The sequence below is a fragment of the Carlito syrichta genome, unplaced genomic scaffold (genome assembly GCF_000164805.1).
Source record: "Carlito syrichta isolate Samal-C Ts95f unplaced genomic scaffold, Tarsius_syrichta-2.0.1 Scaffold306890, whole genome shotgun sequence".
Lineage (NCBI taxonomy): Eukaryota > Metazoa > Chordata > Mammalia > Primates > Tarsiidae > Carlito > Carlito syrichta.
In genome coordinates, this window is record NW_007250986.1 from 372,538 (window position 1) to 394,266 (window position 21,729).

Below are 21,729 nucleotides of genomic sequence, written 5' to 3' on the forward strand. Positions count from 1 at the left end.
AGGATTAGCTGCTGAGAGAGTGGAGAGAGACCATGCAGAGAAAATCACCAGAAAGGACCAAGGACATAGGTCATCAATGTGTACTTCCTTTAAGAAATAAGAAGTGACTTTACTTGGGATGTCCAGGAACTGCATAGAGTTCTGATGAAGCCACAATGACCATTGCCTCTACACGAGGGTGCAGTAGGGGAGACCAAACTCCAAATAGCATAACCTAAGTCACATTACGCAGGAAAAAAGACTAAGCACATTTAAAAACAAACTTAGAGGAGGGGTCCATGTATTTAAGTGCTATCTTCATTCAAGCATTCTTTCCTTTTTCTGAGTGTCTTAGGAACCTATGTATACAAAAAGCCATAACTAATTATTGTTTACGTTGCCTAAGAGTGTCTTACATGTGTCAATAAATATCTGTCTTGTTATAAGTAATTTGTGCTTTGTTATAAGTAATCAGAAACATGCTTTTATGTATTCCCTTTCGATTAGTTGAAGCTGCACGGTAGTGTCCTCAAAAAGTCTTTGAAATAAAGAGTATGGTCAATATATTGGATTAGGTATAGATGAATAAGCAAATCAGTCCCTTTTAAGAGCGATCAGATATGCCACTTCTATATGGTTTCTATTGAAACAGTTCAACAGTCATATAATACTGGGTCAAATTTTTTCTTTTGTTAAACCAAGCAGACTTTCATATATATAGAACAGTCATTCAAAGTCTTTTTGGGCTCAAAGACTATTTTGGTAAGGCAAAAATGTCAGCTTACTGTCATTAGTAATTATAGTCCCCTCCTGAATTCTTAGAATGAACAGGAAGAATAAGATTTTGATGATATTCCAGTATAATATTTAACTCATTATTGACTCATGCCAGAAACAAAGATAAGCCCATTTTCATGTTATAAACATGAATATAGTAACGTCCCATTTTTCCAAATTAGCCTGATAGCCACACTGCTCTCTTTCCACTTTTCTAACAAGAAACAATCTAGCATTACTTATTTATCCTCACAGTGATCTTCCAACGTGTTCCCCAATGTTAGGACATATTTAACCTAATCTGTTCTGCACATACATACTGTACAAGTAATCAACTTATGAATAAAATATGTATTTTCATAACATTTTATGTTTTTTATCTCAATTCTTACAATATGACACTGATTTGTGTTCTGAATTAGTGACATTTTACAATATATTAAACATAGCTTTAGTGGGAACAATATTTTATGTGCTTCTACATTTCAAAATTGTTAGGCATTGGACACGTTTTATGACTGTTCGCTGAATTTTACAAGTAACTGCAAGAGATTCTTGCTCAACCATTTCGGACAAATGAAGTTTATTTATTCAAAGAGATCAATTTAATTATCTGAAAGTCCCCTGAGTATTTATATTGACAATCACAGTTTTAGAGTAACAGTATTACTTTTGTCCTCCTGTTCAATAAAACAGATTAAGTGGATTTTTGTTTTGATTTTCTTTGTTTAAATCCCTAGTTTAAAAGTAAAGTTCGCTTTTAAATGATTTACATTGCTGAATACAGTGACTACTGAACAAGGGATTTGTGCTTTCTGCATTTAGTTCTTATTGAAATACAAAGAAAACTTTCATTTTGGAGACCATCATATCCTACTCTGATGTCCTTTATAATCTTTGCAAATACTCTAATGAGCAGGGGGAGCCAAACTCCAGCATGAAGGCAAAATACTTTCTAACCCAACCACTTCTACAGCAACACAGCTACATTTAAGATAAAATGGTTTGTTATACTATTATTATTATTTTTTTACCTGAAGACCTAATGTTCTCCTCTCTCCCAGAGGTTGTTGCAATAATGTTACCTGAAAAATGGTATTGCTTTTTAATGGCACCTTTTGAATTTTCTTTTCATAGGAGAAAACTCTGCTAAATTAGATATTGTCCCACTGTGCCATTCCCAGGGCTAAATCTGTTAAAATTATAGTTACTTCCAATACAATGATAAATTTAAAGTATGTATGCTTTCACCTTAGAAATTAAACATTCATTGTAGTCAGAGGGTAAATGAATGAAAACTAAAGATGACACCATATAGAGTTAACATTCAACAAAATCATCTACGGAAAATAAATAAAAAGCAGAAAACAAGAAAGTATATATATAAAGAAAAAATATTTTTGTACAACTGTTAAAAAAAAAAAAGACCCACACACATCTAGACCAGGGGTCAGCATATTGCAGCTTGCAAAAGTGGTCTGCTGGCTGTTTTTGTAAAGAAAGTTTTATTGGAAAATAGCCATTTTCATTTCTTCATTTACTGTGTACAACAGAGTTGAGAATCGGCAACATAGACCTGGCTGAAAATATTTCCTATCTGGCTCTTTACTGAAAGTCTGCCGCCCTTGGTCTAGATATTGAATAAAGCCCTGGACAAGGTACTTATTCTTCTTGTCTAAATATTTTTGTTTTTAAAATCATACATTAAAAAGACTGCTTCAGATTTTACCAATGAGAAAGACAAGAGACCATACATTTTGACATCCTTTTTGCAAGACAGACATTCACTCTGAAACTGGGCAAACAGATCTAGGAGAAAGAAAAATCAACACATAGTTTTGATTTCTTTAGTTACAAAAGTTATTGATACATTATCTTCTCCGTCTGCTCAAAATAAAAAGACAACCAGTTCCTTTTTTTCTTTTCTTTTCTTTTTTTAACAAAGATAACAAATATAAAAATCTAGTCATAAACAGCCTTCAAAGAACAATTACAAACCAACTAGGGGAATTCACCTTCTGGAGGGTTCATGGGTTGGGGACTTCAACACTTAAATTACCGCCATGTTGTCAATTGCACAATGGCTGCAGTGATGAGTAAGTGTGTAGACAGCAAGTGTAACATCTGATTCTATCTTGTTGCCATCCAAATCAAACTTTACTCTCTTCAAGATGCAAGAACTTGCAAATGTCTCCTTGACACTCTCAACACAGATGTCTTCATCCCATGTGAAAAGAGGCAGTTTCTATGGCAATACTGGTTCAGAGCCTATCATGGTACACTAATATAGTGCAAAAATGTGCCTTCCATATAGCAAAAAAGATGCAGGCAACCAGTTTGAAAATTAGGGAAAGTAGAAATGTATTGTATTAACACAAGTAAATTAGTTTTCCATACAATAACAACTATAAAATACTGAACTTGAGGACTCTTTCTTCTAAGATACTAGTACATGTCCAGCATTCGTGCTTTGGAGAGAGACAAGAAGGAAGTCTTAGAAAAGAGTCTTTGTCTCTGAAATACAAGTCAATAAAAGCTACCATCAACCACCAAGATGCTGAATGTATTCAATGCCTTTTCTACCTAGCTTAGAGCTTATTTCTTATTAATTGTTAAAACTGCTTATTAACAAGTACATAATCTGACATAATGTGTATCATTCATTTGAGTATACATGTTGTTACGCTTCACTATAGTATTGTACAGATCTTGGTATAAACTCTTCATGCTAGAAAGTTTTATGGGTCAACACTGCAGATGGTTTTGCCCCAGGCATCCAAAATGGCCAATGCTGCCATTAATTTTAGAGATGAAAGAGTGGTTTTCAGTTGGTAGATTTCAGAAAAGATGACATCAAACTCTCTGAATGCAGCATGTAGTTAACTAAATCTCCTAGAATTCTCAGGATGGATGGTCTTTATGTAAGCCGTACTGTCTTGAATATCTCCAGTGGCAGCAGAACTGTTACTCTTGTCTTTATGATGCTCTTTTAAAAAGTAAAATGCATTTTAATCCACACAGTTTGGATACATTTGTTGTGGCCTCTGGATATCTACTACAAAGTCAGAAAGCCGAAACTAGTTGTTGCCAGGAAAAGATGTATGTTACATGTCTGCATCACCATCATAGGCTAAGGTTAAAGGTTTCAGTCGGTTGTTTTGCCTTCTTTGGGGTTTCTTTGGCTTTTTGCTGTAAAAACAAGATTCATTTAAATGAGGAGAATAAAATCAGTCTTTAATTTTAAATTTGATTGCTTTAAATTTTTAAAAAAAGCAAACCAAGTTGATAGACCTAAATTATCTAATTGCCTACACTACCTAAATTCAGAATTTGATTTTCTGATCTCTTTGAATTTCACAGTTTAATGTTTTGAGCAAACTTTGAATACACTTCAAATATTGTATTATCTTATAAAACATAAATTATCCAAGTGGGATTGTTTTACTACTAACAGCAGAAATAACATCATAATATGATTGTTGTATTTATAATACATAATTTATAAATAATACATGTTTTACAAGATAGTTGAGTAAGATGAGATATTCTCATACTATCTTCCTCTGGTAGTGACACCATATAAAAACCTACAATTCACCATCGGCCATGCAACGAATTCTTTTGATACTTTCAAGAGAATACACTTGAAAATATGACCAGCAGCAGTTCTAGCTCACCTTCAGACATGAATGACTCCAATTTGGTAGATTTGAACTAAAGCCATGCTTTTTAAAAAATAAAAACTTCATGTGAACACTAAAGAAATATAGAATACTTATTTGAGACATTAGATTGCTATTTCTGTGTTATGGTTAATGGAAAGTCTTTTCTCTGATATAGAGACATTGTATACCCCCTAATATTTTTTAAATATTTAAACACTCACCAAGCTAGATAAATCATGGAGACAATAAAGATGAGTAACACAAATGCCCCGGCTGCTACACCATAAACCCAGGTCTTTAGTCTCCCATCTAAGAAGAATGGATATTAGTTATTAATTTACATTAGTCTGGTATAAATGAGACAGGCTTTAACTATGACCAATGATCAACCACATATGACTAATTTCTTTCAAAACTCATAATGAATTACTGCTTCAGCATAGTTAATGATTAATGCAAAGCTGCTATTATGAGTTAGATGCTGCTTCATTAAAGATAAGTTATCTATGAGAATTGAATTGAAAAGTAATAAATAATGTTTAAGTTCATATTTCTAGCTTATATGTCTAAACTTTTGCTGCCTCTTAACCTAATTTTACTTCAAACTCAGTACATGTGTAATACTGTACAAATATTTTCTTATGATTTTCAATGTAGCTTGAGAATGGAAATTACAGGAAAGATAAAAGTAATGCAATTTTTAAAAAGTCTTAAAATCTTGAATTGACGTGTTCATATTTAAACACAAACTTTGTTTTTTACCATTTTTGTTCCAGATGAAATGAAGGGAAATATATTTAATTTTTTGAATTAACAATCTTTTTATTCAGTCTATGCTTATGGTGTGTTCTAAAATTGGTTTGACAATATCATTTTTTAAAAAACCTTTTTTAGCTAATACAAAAAAACTCTAAATAATTTTTTCTATCTTTACTAATGTAGGAGTCAGACATGACAGGGACTTTTCTAATTTGGTTTTCTGGTCTCATGTTCTTTGAAATTCTTGGTTTTAAACTTCAAGCACAAGATGCTATTAATGACACTGCTTAATTTAATTTGATTCTCACATCGACATATTTTCTGCTGCAACCATACCATTAAATATTTGATATTAGTGTTAAAGTTATAGATTGGACAAAATTGACTTTATATAGACTCTAGTTTATTCAATATTTGAAAGACATCAAAAGCAAATTGGTACGGTGGAATATTTTTCACACCTGGATCAAGTTATTTGCTGGAAATGAACTCAATTAATATTCTAAATACTCTTTCCTTTTAACTCTACAGATTTTTTTATTTTTTTAAATTGAACTGAGTTTAAGATCAGAAGAGCTGTTGCCCTGTTGGGTTTCTCGGCCTTGAGAGTTTTTATCAATAAATGTTTTTTGACTTTTTTAAAACCAAAGATGTCTCAGTATAATTTTTCAGAACCCTTTTAATATATTTAAATGCTCACTTTGGAAAAACTATATATTAAATTAAAAATAATGACAATAATATTCTCCTTCTTAAAAAAAAAAAACAACCTGATTTTGATGTGAGGAGAGTTGCTTGAATTCTTGGCCAAGGTCAAGATTGCTACTGGTTATTCGCTGGCCAGCTATTTTGAACACCAAGAGAAGAGTTCCCCATGCTTACAGACAAAGCATCTTTGCAAAATAAATTGTATCTTCCACTAAAAAGCTACTCAAGGTAAGGATAATGTGATTAAAAGTTAATCATCCAAATATTTAAAATACCTTAAAAATTCAATACTGATTCTCCAATAAGGGAGAGTACTTTGGCTTAAAGTATTAGATATGGAGATGAGCTGGCTATGCAAATTCCTTCCCTCCTAGCTCATGTTTCTAATGGAATTACAGAGTAGCTGATGCCTGGGAACTTCCTTTGCTCCTGAGTTAGTAATTCCTCCAGGGTGTGAGCAAAGGTGGCATGATCTTAGCGGCCATACAGCCCTTGCAGTACATTTTCAAGCACCTGGTTAGTTCCAGGGATGAGCATATGATTAAATCCAGATGGGGAGAGAAAGTGCACAGAGCAGAGAATAGCATTTCATCGGGCCTTCGAGCGTTAGCCTGTATGGGCTTCAAGTCCATTACTGGATACACTGAGAGCTGTTTATTGTAAAAAAGGTCTGATCAGCCTCCAGGTTTGGATCATCCCATGGAGAAGGGAAGTCTCCATGCTGCCTTTGTGTATTTGGCACTAGTACAGATTCTGACTATTTGAGTGAGCCAGCTCTCAGGGCTGATATAAATTGGACGGGTCACCACACACCTCCTAGCATGGGACTGCATCCGTGATGTCCCGTTTAAAGTTCAAGCTATCACTATTCTTATGATCAAACTAAAAATTCTAGAATGTCTTTATAGTATCCTTTGTCCCATTTCTGAATGACAACACATTTTCTCCCTAATTTGTAGTTTCATTTTTGTTCATTTTGAAATTAATTGTACTTGCAATTTTTGGACTGGAATTGCACTCAAGTAAATCCTAGGACTTTGCTCAGAAAAAAAGTAATTTCATTTCTGTGCACTTTGAGCAAGAGAGCTTTTTTCATACTAATAGTAAGAAATACAAGACTAGCTGGTAGTATCAGAATAACTGCCGGTCGATGAAAACATAGATAGCTCAAATGAAAAGGTCTGCTCACTTTTTTCATCCTTTGGTATCAGCTAAATGTACAACTAAAGAATTATTTCTATACCAACGCTGTTTAGACACTTCACCTGGTCCAAATGGTTGTAGAAACCAGGTCCTTCCCCGTCCTACTGGGTTGCTGGAGGTTTGGGTTGGATGTACCGCCCGACTCGTTTTCACATCTCTTTTGTCCTCCACGGTGGGTATCACCACCACGGGGATAAGTGTGCACTGCTCAAGGGTACTATTAGAAGACATGACTTCAGTGTATCCTTCTTCACAATGGCATGTTTTTGTCTGTGGGAGAACAAGAAGATTCACAATAGCCACTCAAGGTAATCTTCGAAAGCACAGCAGACCCAGCTGGAGACAAGGCTCTAATCAAGGACTGTTTGGGGAAATTCCTACATGTAATTTCTGTTTAACTATGTAAGAAAAACAACATACTTTTGGAATTATACACAAATGTATTCTAAGAGGGAAAGCAAGTGCATTCAGAGTTGTCTACAGTGATAAAAGAACACAACTAAAAATAGACGTTTCGTGCGTCTCGACAGGTTTTTTGGGGGGGTTGCATAAGGGACAGTGGGGGGACACATGACGCAGCTGGCATGTCTGCCCTGCTGAATTCACACATACCTCGCTACAGTACGAGTGGGGCTGGCTACATGGCGGGTTACAAGACCTGTCGGCATCAGGCTGGCTCACCACCAGGCAGCCTCCTGCAGAACAGAAAATCATGTTTTGACAAACAGTAACTCTTGCTATGATAAAGATGCACTATTGTTGGCAATGTGTCTTTGAGTCTTGTACAGCTTTGGGAATCCCACGGATGTTTCTGTTGGTGATTGACCGTGAAATGCTTTGGGAACCTTGACCACTGGGTTCAGCGACTTGAGGCCCTTCTCACCCAGGGGAGACAGCACAGTGCCCGGTACTTAGCAGATGTTCAATATGAATTTGTTGAAAGGATAGTTCTATTGCTGCTATTTGGAAAATACTAATCACACACAGCCATTTCTGTCAGGAGTTCCCGAAACTAAGTCCTGCAAATTCTGCAAAGCAAATTTAATTTTCTTTTAAAGTTAAAATTTTTTCTTGGAGATTGAAAGCAATAATTTTCCTGTCTCTTGAGATAACTCTTTATGTTAAATAAATGTATTTTTTAAATAATATGTATTTCTTTTGGAGAAAAATCACTGTTTTTGCTAACTTAAGGTAGGTATTCTTTGGGTATCAAGAAGAAAACACATGTAGCTACCAAGTCCTTAGTTTTGCATGCCTGTTTTTACTTGATAATAGAGCCATTTATCATTCTTTTTCTTCTTTGTTTTCAAGTATGGTCACAACTGTGACTACGCTGTTGTAAATGAGGTTTTAAGATAGGAATACATGACATAAAGGGCCACTGGTGATGTGACAGAAACCCATATTTTCAAACTATACTGTTCAGCTTAACGGAATTTTAGCAAAACAAAGTTTTTCTTTATTTATAGAACTGATAATTCATCTGAAATTTAATCAAAGATGCCTATTGCTAATTCTTAGTCTTTTTCTCAATATTACAAACTCAAAATATTCATGGAAAAGTTGTTATGGAAAAGTAGTCATTGCAAGCTAACTGCAGTTAAGTGGCCATATTGAAGTTAATATCATTAAACACACAATGGAAAAGAAAAGCAATATTTTGGGTCTTTTACAAAGACGATTTATAAATTAACATATTGATCAAGGTAAGATTCCTTTGCACACTTGCCTCTTCCTTATAAAGAATCTCATCTCTTCTAAAAGTTGAAAGAAGAATGCATATAGAGTTTATCACAAATCATTAACACATTTTTTTTTTTGGTACCAAACAGTCTTAGAAACAAATATATTGGACACTTTGCTTTATAGGAAAAAAATTAAAAATATGATCTCTACAGGCGAGTCTTTTAAAGTTTGGCTTACTGTTGCATTGAGGAATAACGCCAATTGCAGTGGGAGAAGAGCTTTAAACATTTAGGAGAGAAGGCAGATAAAAATTATCTGCATCCATATTTGGGAAAAAACGTGAATGTATAGGATGCTCTGGGAAGGCTGTTGAGGTTCTTCAGAATAGTTTAAAGAGGATTGGAGACATTCATTTCCCATCTCTGAGCTGAACAGATGACCCTACCATACCTCCTGGTTCAGAAAGCCTGGGCTTCCCTGTCCAGGCCTCTTCTTACCCCAGACCTCTCAGAGTGCGGTGGCAGAAACATAATACTGTGAGAGAGCAAAAGGTTTCCCTGTAGTTATCTTTTCTTTGTTAGTACATGTCCTCAGGGAGGAGTTGCTTTTACCAAGGATTGCTTGATGCAGCTTTCTCATGTAAAAAATCATTCTTTCACACACACACAATTGACTTCCTGATCCAGCTTCCAGAAGGAGGAAATAACCAATTAGGATTCAGTAATTCCAGGTAATTTAAAATTCAATGTAAAAATTGATAGTTTTCAAAAACTGTATTGATCCCTGTGACTGCTATCTTACTGTATACATTAAAGTTAAATTTATAAATGGGCATTACTCAGAGGTAGCCGAATGCACATTACTTTTTCTCCCCACAGGAGACTCAAAGCGCTGCCACAAGTTTGCAGGTCCCTGAGCAGCCATCGGTCAACACTCCTGCTGCCGTTGCTATAGAGATTCCTGTCAGGTCTAGAAAGATAAAGTTTAAGGAGAGGTAATTTGGGGGCCCATGTGCCTGAGGCTGAGGTTCCGGTTCTGACTTTCATTCCTTTCTAGAAAAAATTTGGGGCGATTCACTAACACATCTGAAGTCAAAGTCTTATCCCCCTTCAAGGAATAACAGGGACCCCTTGCATTGACTGAGCTCAGATAGAGAAGCTTTTGGTAATGGCAGATTAGAGCAGTTCTCTGGAGGTGTATTTGGTCGAAGTACAATATAAAAAGTTCTTCCTTTGGATTTCTTCTTGGGATGAATCACAATTTTGAATGACGGCATGTAAATAAGCTGCTCAGATGGTCTGAGTTTGAGATTTACCAATAGGTCTTCTCTATTGTTTAATAAGAATGCCTCTACATCATAGATTTTTTGAATCCATGTAAGATATTTAAATTTGTACCATCAAACTCCTTTGGTGGTATTTTTGGCCTGTGTTTGTACTTGGTTCAGAAGGCAAAGAAGCAGAAACAGTAAAAAGAAAACCCTGATTTTTAAAAACATAATTAGTTGTTCATACATAAAATTTATAGAAAAAGTAATTTGAAAATTATTTACTTATAATCATTTATTAATGTTAAATGGTATTTTAATTAAAGAAGCTCCAGCAGCAATATCTAAAAGTACGAGGCAAGAGATAACTTGAAACATACAATACCATAATTTGTCATTGGTCACCAGATGGGCACACAGCTCAGGAGTCCTGAATTCTAACCCCGTGTTGAATACTAAAAGATTATCTTCATTATGTTCTTTAACCAATTATATGTGTGCTATAAGACGACGTCCAAAGAACAAAGAGAAGTTGGAGGTTTACCTGTTACATTTACACCATCTGATCTTTGACACCAGACTGTTCGGGAAGCCCCCTTCCAAGCACTGGCCATCCACTTATATTCATAACACTGTCCATCTGCAGGGACATGAGAGACATTAGTAGATGCCTTCTGTTGCCCAGAAGGGCAATCAACGGAATGGAGTATTCATAAAAAATTTACAAGTAACGGAAAAGTGATAAGACACTCATCCCTCATGATTCAAATGTCAATTTATTGTCCTGAAGCTGCCATGTAAATATTATAAAACTGCAGTTATCAACCTAAAGCCTAACTCATTTTCCATGTCTGCTGACATTCTGTCTGGTAGGAACTTGGGTTTTCCTTTAATTTTTAAAAAATATGATGAAATATGTAACATACAGATAGGTATGGAGAATAGCTATAAATAAAACATATATATTTACTTATTCATCATGGAATTTTAACAAATATTACCATTTAGCCATATTTACTTTAGTTTTCAGTTGTTTATTGGTGAATAAAACATAAAAGAAACGTTCCATTATTGATGTCCCATTATGTAATTTTCTTTTTTTGTTTTGTTTTGTTTTTTAGGTGTTTTTTTTTTTTTGAGTTGGAGTCTCACTCTGTCGCCCAGACTGGAGTGCAGTGGATGCTCCCGGCCACCGCAGCCTCGGCCTGATGGGCTCCGGCGATCCTTCCGCCTCAGCCTTCCAAGGAGCTGGAACTACAGATGCGCGCTGCCACGCCTGGCTACTTTTTGATTTATTGTAGAGATGAAGTCTCGCCAAGTTGCCCAGGCGGGTCTCGAACCTGCGGGCTCAGGCAATCCACTCACCTCAGCCTCCCAAAGCGCTGGGATTACAGGCTGAGTTACTGAGCCCGGCCATATTATTTTCTTATTTGATATCCTTTCTTATCTGTCCAGCCATACATACTATTATGAAGTAGATGTGTGACTTTCTTTGCCATGCTTTTAATTCTTTCACTATATATATGTGTGGGTATATATATATATATATATAGTATAAATGACGTACAGTACTATTGTTATGCAGTATGAAAAGAAAAAAATCCTATTCTTGTATCATTCTGACACTTTATAGTCAGTGTTATGGCTGAAATATTTCTGTGTGTTTTTTTTTGTCGATACAGTCAATTTATTTTAACTGTTACACAGAATTCCATTGTACTAAATACTACAATTTATGTAGCTATTTTCTCTGTTAGGTTATTTTTAATTTTGCTATTCGAACAATGCCATGGTGGTCAACCTCAAGTAAGTCTCCAGGTAATCACTTAAGATAAATATCTAGAAGGGAAATTTCTTTGTATCATTGTAAGGATCACTGAAACTTTACTAAATATTCTTTTTTTTCTCCAAAACGTGACAATTAACCCATCCACCAGCAGTGGACAAAGATCACCATTGCTTTAATCACTCACGAAGATTTATAATTGCCAGATTTTAATTTTTTTGTCAGTCTTGTTGGTATGGAAAGGAATCTTGTCATTTTAAATTGAGGCTCCTTGACTGCTAAAGCTATTAAACAGTAACAAATGTGTTGGGACATTTAGGACCTTTGAATTTCCTCTTATGTAAACTGCTTATTTATTTATTTTGACCTTTTTTTTCCCTACTGCCATCTATGTTTTTTTCTCATTGAATTGCATAAATGCTTTATTCTAGAATAACAATTCTCAAAGTGCAGCTCAGGGACCCTGGGAGACCTTGACCTTCTTTCAGAGTGCATGTGAGTATTTACCCTTTGCAATAACATATTTGTGTGAGCAAAGCTGAATGTTCATCATACATGTGCATGAATATAAGATTGCAATAGATTGAACACTATATTGCTTAAGTCAGACTTTATAGAGATTTGCAAAATCTAAACAAGAGAACTCTTGTCATTGAAGTTTTTTTATATAAAGCAGTTATTTTTTCAGAAATACAAGAGGGGACCCAAAGAAACAAATTTTTTTGGAGGTTGGGTCCCTTGTAGTACATGCTTCCTCCTCTGGGTAAGTGTTCTAGGAACCCATCAGCCTCAGTGTACCACCTAGGGTTGTTGGAAGAGGTTGCATTCAGCTTCAGTGAATTTTTTTTTTGAGATTCTTTCAACACGTTTGCCCATTTTATGATGGGTGATTTATGAGTGCACCTGCCCACACCATGCTGAATGTTCAGCGGTTTTTTCCTAAAAATGACATGGCCCCTGTGTCCCACCTTGCCAGTTCAACTGATCTTCCCCCAGTGACTTATTTTGTTTCCTTGTATGAAAAAAGTTCTCAAAGGGTAATGTTTTGCTGATGTGAAAAAGGTGAAACAAAAGACAGCAGAAGCACTAAAAGGCATCCAAATTGACAAGTTCAAAAACTGTTTTGAGTAGTGGAAAAACATCTTGATAGGTGTATCGCATCAAACAGATAGTACTTTGTAGGTAACCAAAGTTTAAACATGTAAGAATAAATACACAAGTTTTTATAAATAAATTCCAGGTTTTTTTGAGTCCCCCTTTGTATGCTATTTATGGTGACATGCAATTGGTTTATAATTGTTATTTTAATAAATAATAATAAACATTAAAAGTTAATCCATTTTCATTTAAAAGATTATATAAAAGGAAAGCTCTTTGGGATCTTCAACAATTTTAAGACTTTGACATTTTAGATTTGCTATCGTAGATACCAATCCTTTGAAAGTAATTGGTTTCACAAGTATCTGTTCTATATGTGGCTTGACTTATAACTTTGTTTAAGATCTATTTTACTGTGTAGAAAATTTAAAGTTTAATTGAGAATAATTTTTCATTTTTTCCACTTTTGTTTGTGCATTTGGTATTGTATTTTAGAAGCCTTCTCTGACTTGAATTCATAACAATATTCTCTCATACTTTCTTTAAGTGTTTGACAGTTTTCTCTTGACCTTTAGGTCTACAATTTACCTGGAATATAGTTTTGTATAGACGTAAGCTAAAGATAATTTCAAAAACTTGATATGGATAACAAATTGTGGCAACATTATTCACTCACCCCTTGCCCCACTGACTCTCTGCCTGTTACTTACTGTATGAGAATTTATCTCTGAGTTTCTCTCCATTGTTCCATCAGGTTCATTTATTGATTATTGGACAATTGCTCTTTCTGTTAATGCTTTAGTGTAAGTCTTGATGTAAAGCCAGGTAGGTACCTTAAATTTCTCCCCACTTTTCCTTAAAAAACATTCTGGGTTCTTCTTGGTTTTTAACCCCTCCAAGTTAATGTTAGGATCAATATCTCAATTAACAACCTAATCAAACCACATAGAGTTTCTAGGTAAATTTATGTAAAATTCACACGTTATGGGTATCGAGGCTTATTATTCATAAACATGGTTTGTTTCACCAATGTTTCAGTTCTTTCTATATGTGTTCCAATACAATTTTATAATTTTTTCCCATTATCTTACATAATTTTTGTTAAGTTTATTTCTTATAGTTTTATTGTTAAGGCAAGTTTTTCTTTTTTCTAATAAAGTTTGAAAACTGGGTCTTGCGGGTAAAAGAGAGACTAATTATTTTGTGTTGGTTTTTAAGTTTTTAAATTGTACAATGTTTCTAAACTCTCTTCTTACTTACAAATACATGTCTATAAATTCCCTTGAATTTTTAAGTGTGAAAATCATTATATGAAAATGATAATTGTATTTTTCATTTTCAATTATTAAACTTCAGACTATGTTTTAGCTAGAATCTCCTTTACTAGGTTGTAGAGAAGTGGCCATAGTGGGCATCCTTGTTGTGTTATTGACTATTTAAAAAAAAAAAGCCTCTAATGTTTCCCCATGTAGTTTCCCCATGATGTTTGCTGTAAGTTTTGGTAAATATCATCTATGGAGTAAAGGAATTTCCTTCTAGTCCAAATGTGGGTTTACGAAGATTGAAGATTGAATTCTGTAAACACCTTTTCAGCACATGTTAAAAATCATATCCCTTTTTTTCTATTAATTGATGAACTGCATTAATAGATTTTTCAAGTAATTGAGCATCTTTGTGTTTCTAGAATCAATTATTATTAGTCATGATATTAATTATCTATTAAATATGTTATTGATTTGGTTAGTTGATTTAAAAAAACGATTTTGTCATTTGTTTTCATAGGTAACTTTATTTTTATTGATTTGTTTTAGTCAAGGTTATACTATCACAGGAGTTGGGAAGGTTTTCTTCACTTTTTTCTCACTCAACTTTGTGCTGTTTTCTTAGGAGTCCACATAAATAGGAGTTGTCCTTTTTTTTGGCAAAACTCATAATTAAAACCATTCAAATTTTAGTTTATATGCATGTGTGAGTACATATTTGATAAATTTGAAAATAGTTATAGAATCCATGGTATAGGTCTTCTATTAATCTTGATGAATTATAACATTCTAAATTGTCTTCATTTAAGTTTTTACGTTAGCAAAAGCTATGTATATTTTAGGAGCATAATTTTCTAACCTCTTTCTTTTATTAGTAGTAGTGCCAACTCTGTTCTTGTTTTTTTTTCATTGATTTTTACCTTGAGGTGGTCTACTTGGCTAGTTTGCTAAAAAAAAAAAAAAAGCTATTTATTTTGTTGATTATTGTTTCTTAACTTTATATCTCCTTACATTTGTATTTATCCACATTGGATACATGCTATTTCATTGTTACTAAAAAAAATTCCTGAGTTGAAAACCTAACTCATTTAAGACTTTCTTCCTTCTATATAAGCCTTTAAAACTTCAAGATTTTCCCTAAGTACTTCTAAGAGTACTGTTGCATTCAATTTAATGTTTAATACATATATCTAGCAGTGTAGTTTTCCTTTGTAATTGTGTTATTGATTTCTAATTTTATTTCATTGTCGTTTTGTGGTAAGCAATTCTCTTTTTTGCCTTGGGAGCTATTTCGTTTATTATAACCCTTGACTTTACTCTTTACCTACTCTGTCCTAGGCACATGGAGTGTTTCATCTAGTTGGCAAATTTGGGACGATTAAGCTGACAGATGGGTAACACTACCTAATTTTTGGATTAAGTCATCTAGCCCATTTGGTTTTCATTGTAAGTGCTCTCCTCCAACATTTTAAGCTTTCTCCTCCAGCTTTTCAGTAAGTAAGGTGATATTTTTTCTCCTAGTTGCTATTCTGAGTCATATTTCTTAAGTTATTTCATGACACAAGCAAAATAAAAGGGTTGTCGGTTGAGTTTCATATCCTCCGCTATATATCAGCTTTTTTGTTTTCATTGAGACATCTCTTGTGTGGTTCCCAAACACTGACATTTAATGCTCTGTGGTCTTTGAATACGTCATGGGTTACCTATATTGATTGAATGTGTATACATACACACACAAACATATAAACACATGTGTTTATATATACTCTATGTCAAATTTAAATTATTAATTTTTACCAATAACTTGATTTATAAATTTCTGAGACTATAGTAAAATCTTTCATTTTGCTGAGGATTTGTAGTTTTTCTTTAATTCTGTCACTTGATTTAAATGAATTGAAGATATTGTTAGATTCATTCCTGATCGTGATTGTTATAGGTGCATAAAAACGTGCCCCTAATTATGCTAGCTAATAAAACTAAGAAGCATCTTTATAATATTTCACATCTAATTTAAGAGGTGTGGCAGGATCTTTCCTCCTCTAAATGTTTAACATTTAGAATCACACCCTTAATTCAATTCTCTGCCTTAAGTGAGATCTTAGTACATTTGCTTAAGAGAAAATTATTTTTATGCTTTTGCTTATCAACACAAAATAAAAATGAATAGATTTCATGAATAGTAGTACTCACCATCACATGATTTTGTTTCTAACATTTGCTCTGGGCACAGATGCTGATTCTCCAGCTCTTGTATAATCACTGCTCTGGATCGAACCTGTATTCCACCAAGGCCCAGATCCTCACCATTCACACAGGTCAGTTGACACAGGCTCCATGAAGACCAGTCCTTCAAGTAACAGTCACCTGCAAAACACAGTTGTGTAGTTTATACCCACAACCAAAAAGAAAAGCCAACCAGATAGTCATTTTAATTCTAACTCCACTGGGCAACGCTGTAGGTTTGACAGTCATATATAATATTTGTAAGATTTAAATAAACATTTAGACTGGGTGTGGAGGCTCATCCCTATAATTCCAGTCATTTAGGAGGTCAAAGTGGGAAAACTGCTTGAGGCCAGGAGTTTAAGACCAGCCTGGGCAACATAGTGATACCCCATCTCTTCCAAAAAAATTTTTAAAAATTGGCTGGGCATGGTGGTACATGCCTATAGTCTCAGCTATTTGGGAGGCCGAGAAGGAAGGACTTTTGAGTCCAGGAGTTTGAGGTTATCGTGAACTGTGATAGGGCTACTACACTCCAGCCTGGGCAATAGAATGAGACTCTGACTCAAAAAACTTTTTTTTATAAATAAGCATTTAATATTTGCAAACTCAGATGCCATTTTATAAGTCTGTATAAATGTTTTTTTTTCTATGTGGCTGTCAGTGGTCTGTGTGCTGTTTAATGATATCAAATATCAACTATGGCTTAAAGGAGCTTGTCCATTACAACTCATTTCCTCTTAGGACACAACAAATATTTGATTAAAACTTACCACACTCGTATCATCATCATCATAGTAAAGAGGTTTATTAAGCACTTAGTACTAGTCAAAGAAAACCTAAATATATACACAAATTATCTTCTGGGTAATTCCTAATTTCAAAAGAGCTTGAAGTCCAAGACTGACAAACTGGTATTTGTGCTCCATTGCTATTTCTTCCCAGAGAGGTGGAGATGAGAAAGCAAACTGAGCAGCTGCATACTAGAAATAATGTCTTATTTCCTCTGATCTATATTTTCAACCAACTTCCTTTTTTCCCCCCCTCAGAGTTGAGGTCTCACTCTGTCGCCCAGGCTGGAGTGTAGGCACAATCACAGCTCACTGCAGTATCGACTTGAGCTCAAGCAATCCTTCTACCTCAGCCTCCTGAGTAGCTGGGACTACGGGCATGCACCATCACGCCCCGATAATTTTTTAATTTTTTTTGTAGAGATGAAATCTTGCTGTGTTACCCAGGCTGGTCTCAAACTCCTGGGCTCATGTAATCCTCTGGCCTCGGCCTCCCCAAGTGCTGGGATTACAGTTGTGATACACTGTATCCGGACAGCTTAACATTTTTAAAAAAATTGTTTGTTGAAGAATAATAAACATGCAAGATGACCACATATCATAAATGCACAGATAGTTGAATTTTCATAGTCTTATTACATAACCATGTAATCAACACTCAAATCAAGGAACAGAACATTCCCAGAATCTCAGAACCTTTCTTCACACTGTATATGAAATTGTACCACAGGTAATGGTTTGTATGTGTAGCTCCTTATTTACATTTGTGGGAGCCATCATATATTTACATAGTTATAATTTGTTCATTCTTACTGCTGTAGTACTTTATTCCATTGTGTGAATATACCACAATTCAGATGTCAATTCTACTACTGGGCCCGTGGGGAGTTGAACATTTTTCCTATTTACACTGTTGTGAACATTTCAGTACTAGACTTTTGATGAACTTATATAAGCATTTCCATTGGGTAAACACCTAGGAGTGCAATTGTTGGGCCACAGTGTCCATGTGTTCAATACCCTCAGTCATTTTAAGAACAGAAAAGATTTAATGAAATACACCTTTTCCAAATACCCACCATTCTTCAGGACTGACTGCTTGGTGACACTGTTTAGAGCACACAGTTAATTATGACAGACACAAATTCTTAAGGGCTTCTTATCACTTAATTATTTTAGCCATGCCACATAAATAATTCATATAGCCTTATATTATGCTGAAGATGACTAATATTAGCACAGAGTTGCCTGGAGATCTGATTAATGGAAAAATTTCTTATGTCGTGATTATGAAGTCCTGGGGAGACATGAATTATTGACTAACAGATACATATATAATAATAAAGTGACATGATTATAGAATGTCATGGGTACTTCTGATGTACAAAATTCTGGTAAATTTTAGAAATGCTAAGAACAAGAAACTAGTAAGAATTTAAAGTCTAAGAAAGTTTTAGAAACATGTCTGTCCCTTAGGAAATGCCACTTTTGGGTTTCTCAGTTTTTAATTATGCAGATGATTTTTGTAGGCTTTTATTAGAGAATGTCATTAGAACTTCTGGTATATAGAAAATTCTAGTAAATTTTTGAAATGCTAAGAAGCAAGAAGCTAGCAAGAAATTAAACAGTCTAAGAAAGTTTTAGAAACATGTTTATGTCCCCAGGAAATGCCATTTTTGGTTACTCAGTTTTAATTATGCAGGAAAAACTGTGAAAATAAAAAAAAATTCTTGTTAGCATGGGTGTAAATATAACTTTACCTCAGTGACTGCAAACTACATGGAAATAAAACATTTTTTTAATAAGTAGGCTTTATCTCTGTGGTTACTCACATTTAACATAATTTATTTTGCAACAAAACTCAATAAATCTTTTAATGGTAGTCTGTGAGTTACATAATTATCACCCCAAAATAATCCATGTCAGACTTCAGCGATGTAATAACAACAAATGAGAGTGAAGCACTTCCTTGGACTACACATACTTTTATATTTTAACTGTGTAAACTATTGTGATAATAACAAAATTACACTATGTCTGCCAAAGACATGGCAACCAAACACATGAAATGGATTTCCTAATTCAGTATTGTCCTCTTTAAATCTTATTAGTTCACATATAGCTAGCTTTCAAAACCTCTCATTAGAGAAAACTAGCACAAGAGGAGTCAGAATGAATAGACTATAATATATAAAGAAGAGCAACCTCCTCCTGGATTTGAAATTACTTTCATTAAAATGGTGTTTGCCCCCTTCTATGTTACCATGGGATCCTGTAATTTTCCTTCCTATCATTCACCACAAATTAGAATCTTATGTTTATTTATGTCACTATTAGATCAGCAACTGTCTCTTCCATTAGAAGGCAAGCTCTATGAGAATGGGGTCTGTGGGTCTCCGCTGCATCTCCAGCTGCAAGTCCAAGGTCTGGCTTATAATTATACTTGATACCTGAAAGTCAATGAAAACAAACAAGGAGACCCTTAGTAAGGCACACACCCATGTCTGGCAAAGTTCCCAGTTCTTCTCAGGGCATGGGTGTCAGCCATATCCAATTAATGGTGTGGAGATGGCTTATAAGCCTTCTAAATTCGAGCCTTGGTCACTTTTTTGTTACCTCTACGGCCATTCCGTACATCAAAGTCCAAAGGTGCCGTCCTTAACCCTGCCCAGAGCCCTGGCCTGCTGCCAAAGCCCCCAGCGGGGTCTGCTGTGAAGCTGAATGATTTCATTGAATTGAATTGTGTGTGAGATCTTGAATGAGATCAGGCCAGTTTCAGGGGCAGGAAATAAAACAGGGGAGTTGCTAGATCAGCAAAAGGTCATTATCACAGGTCTAAGAAGAAACACTTTGCTTAGTTCTAGAAAGTCATGTTTTATTTCATTGTGGTAAGACCAGTTTACATTTGCTATTTGTGATTTACCCTCTTGACACATTTTTAAGTGTACAATATTGTGTACTATAGACATGGTGTTTTACAGTGGTTTGGTCGAATTCATTCACCTTGCATACCTGAAACTTTATACCCATTAGAGAGGAGATGCTATTCAGAGTTTTGTTTTTTAAAAATTATTTTATTTTTTGACCTGAAGTAGATGAAGATATTCCTGGGTGAAAAGACCAATACTATAGTTGTATGTCCTTAAAGTCTAGAGGTTTGTCCTCAAAGTCTGTCAGAGGTTATTTTATTTATTTTTCTGTTTAATTTTATTCATTTATTCTTAATAATAAACTATAGATTGTTATTATCATCTCAGATAATTTTTTACTAAGGAATGAGGACATTGATGAGTGAATAAATGTGTAACTCACATTATTGAATCTTCCAGCTTTTAGGGACTCAATTCTAATACTTTTTTTAGCTTTTTTAAGAAATATACTTTGTCCATCTTTAAACTTTTCTGAAATCATAATCCTTTTATACAGAAAATATATTTCTCATAGGGGTTAGGTGGTATCTCAATGTGGTGCTGATCTGCATTTCTCTGATGATGAGTGAGACTGAGCACTTTTCCATGGGTCTGTTGGCTGCCCGTATATCTTCTTTTGAGAAGTGTCTATTCATGTCTTTTGCCCACTTTTTAAAGGGGTTGTTTTTTTTTTCCTTTCAGCACGTTTGAGTTCCTTGTAGATCCTAGATGTCAGGCCTTCGTCAGATATACAGTTGGTAAATATTTTTTCCCATCCTGTGGGTCGTCTCCCTGCTCTCTTGATGGTTTCTTTTGCTTTGTAGAAGCTTGTTATTTTGATGAGGTTCCACTTGTCTATCTTATTTCTTAAGGTATTGACCTTTAGGGTTCTGAATAGGAATTGGTTCCCAGTTCCAATCTCCATTGTGGCGATTTCTGAAAGAACTAGAAATTGACCTTCCATATGACCTAGCAATTCCCCTACTGGGAATATACCTGGAGGAACTCAAATATTTCTGCAAAAAAGATACCTGTACACATATGTTTGTTGCAGCTCTACTCACAATAACAAAAACATGGAACCAATCCTGTTGCTCATTGAAGCTGGAATGGATTTTTAAAAATGTGGTACATATACACAATGGAATATTATGCAGCCATAAAGAAGAACAAATATATGGACTTTGCAGCAAATTGGATGGATTTGGAGTCAATCAGACTCAGTGATTTATCACAGAAACAAAGAACTAAGTTCCATACGTTCTTACTCATAAGGTGACCTTGAACAATTATAATGCAAGCGATTGGCAGAAGTAGAAAACTGTCAGGGGAGGGGGGTGGGACTGGCAGTTGAGGGAAACTGCTAGGGGAGGAAGGGGCATACCTCACCAACAAGGGTACCTGTATAATCGATGTTTATATACTTAACTCTTAATTGTACCCCACAGCTTTATAATAAATAAATAAATAAAATTTTTTAAAAAGTAAAAAAAAAAAAAGAAAATATATTTAATGCCTGATCATTAATTTTTTTTGCTGATCCTTATTTTTAATTTTATTGAGATCATATTCAAAGAACTCAACATTTAAAAATAGGTGTATTTTTCTTTTCA

The 21,729-nt window shown here is 34.6% G+C and overlaps 1 protein-coding gene across 1 annotated transcript in view; it reads right to left on the reverse strand.

Moving 5' to 3' along the window:
* Window positions 1-2,601: 2,601 nt before the first annotated feature.
* Window positions 2,602-21,729, reverse strand: part of LOC103265855 (thrombospondin type-1 domain-containing protein 7A-like) — a 48,063-nt gene continuing 28,935 nt past the window's right edge. The window contains exons 12-17 of the mRNA XM_008063505.2: window positions 16,384-16,557; window positions 10,589-10,684; window positions 7,704-7,786; window positions 7,154-7,361; window positions 4,643-4,730; window positions 2,602-3,945 (exon numbers count right to left, since the gene is read on the reverse strand). Coding sequence (XP_008061696.2) covers window positions 3,861-3,945; window positions 4,643-4,730; window positions 7,154-7,361; window positions 7,704-7,786; window positions 10,589-10,684; window positions 16,384-16,557 — 734 coding nt within the window. The 3' untranslated portion in view covers window positions 2,602-3,860. The remainder of the gene's footprint in view (window positions 3,946-4,642; window positions 4,731-7,153; window positions 7,362-7,703; window positions 7,787-10,588; window positions 10,685-16,383; window positions 16,558-21,729) is intronic.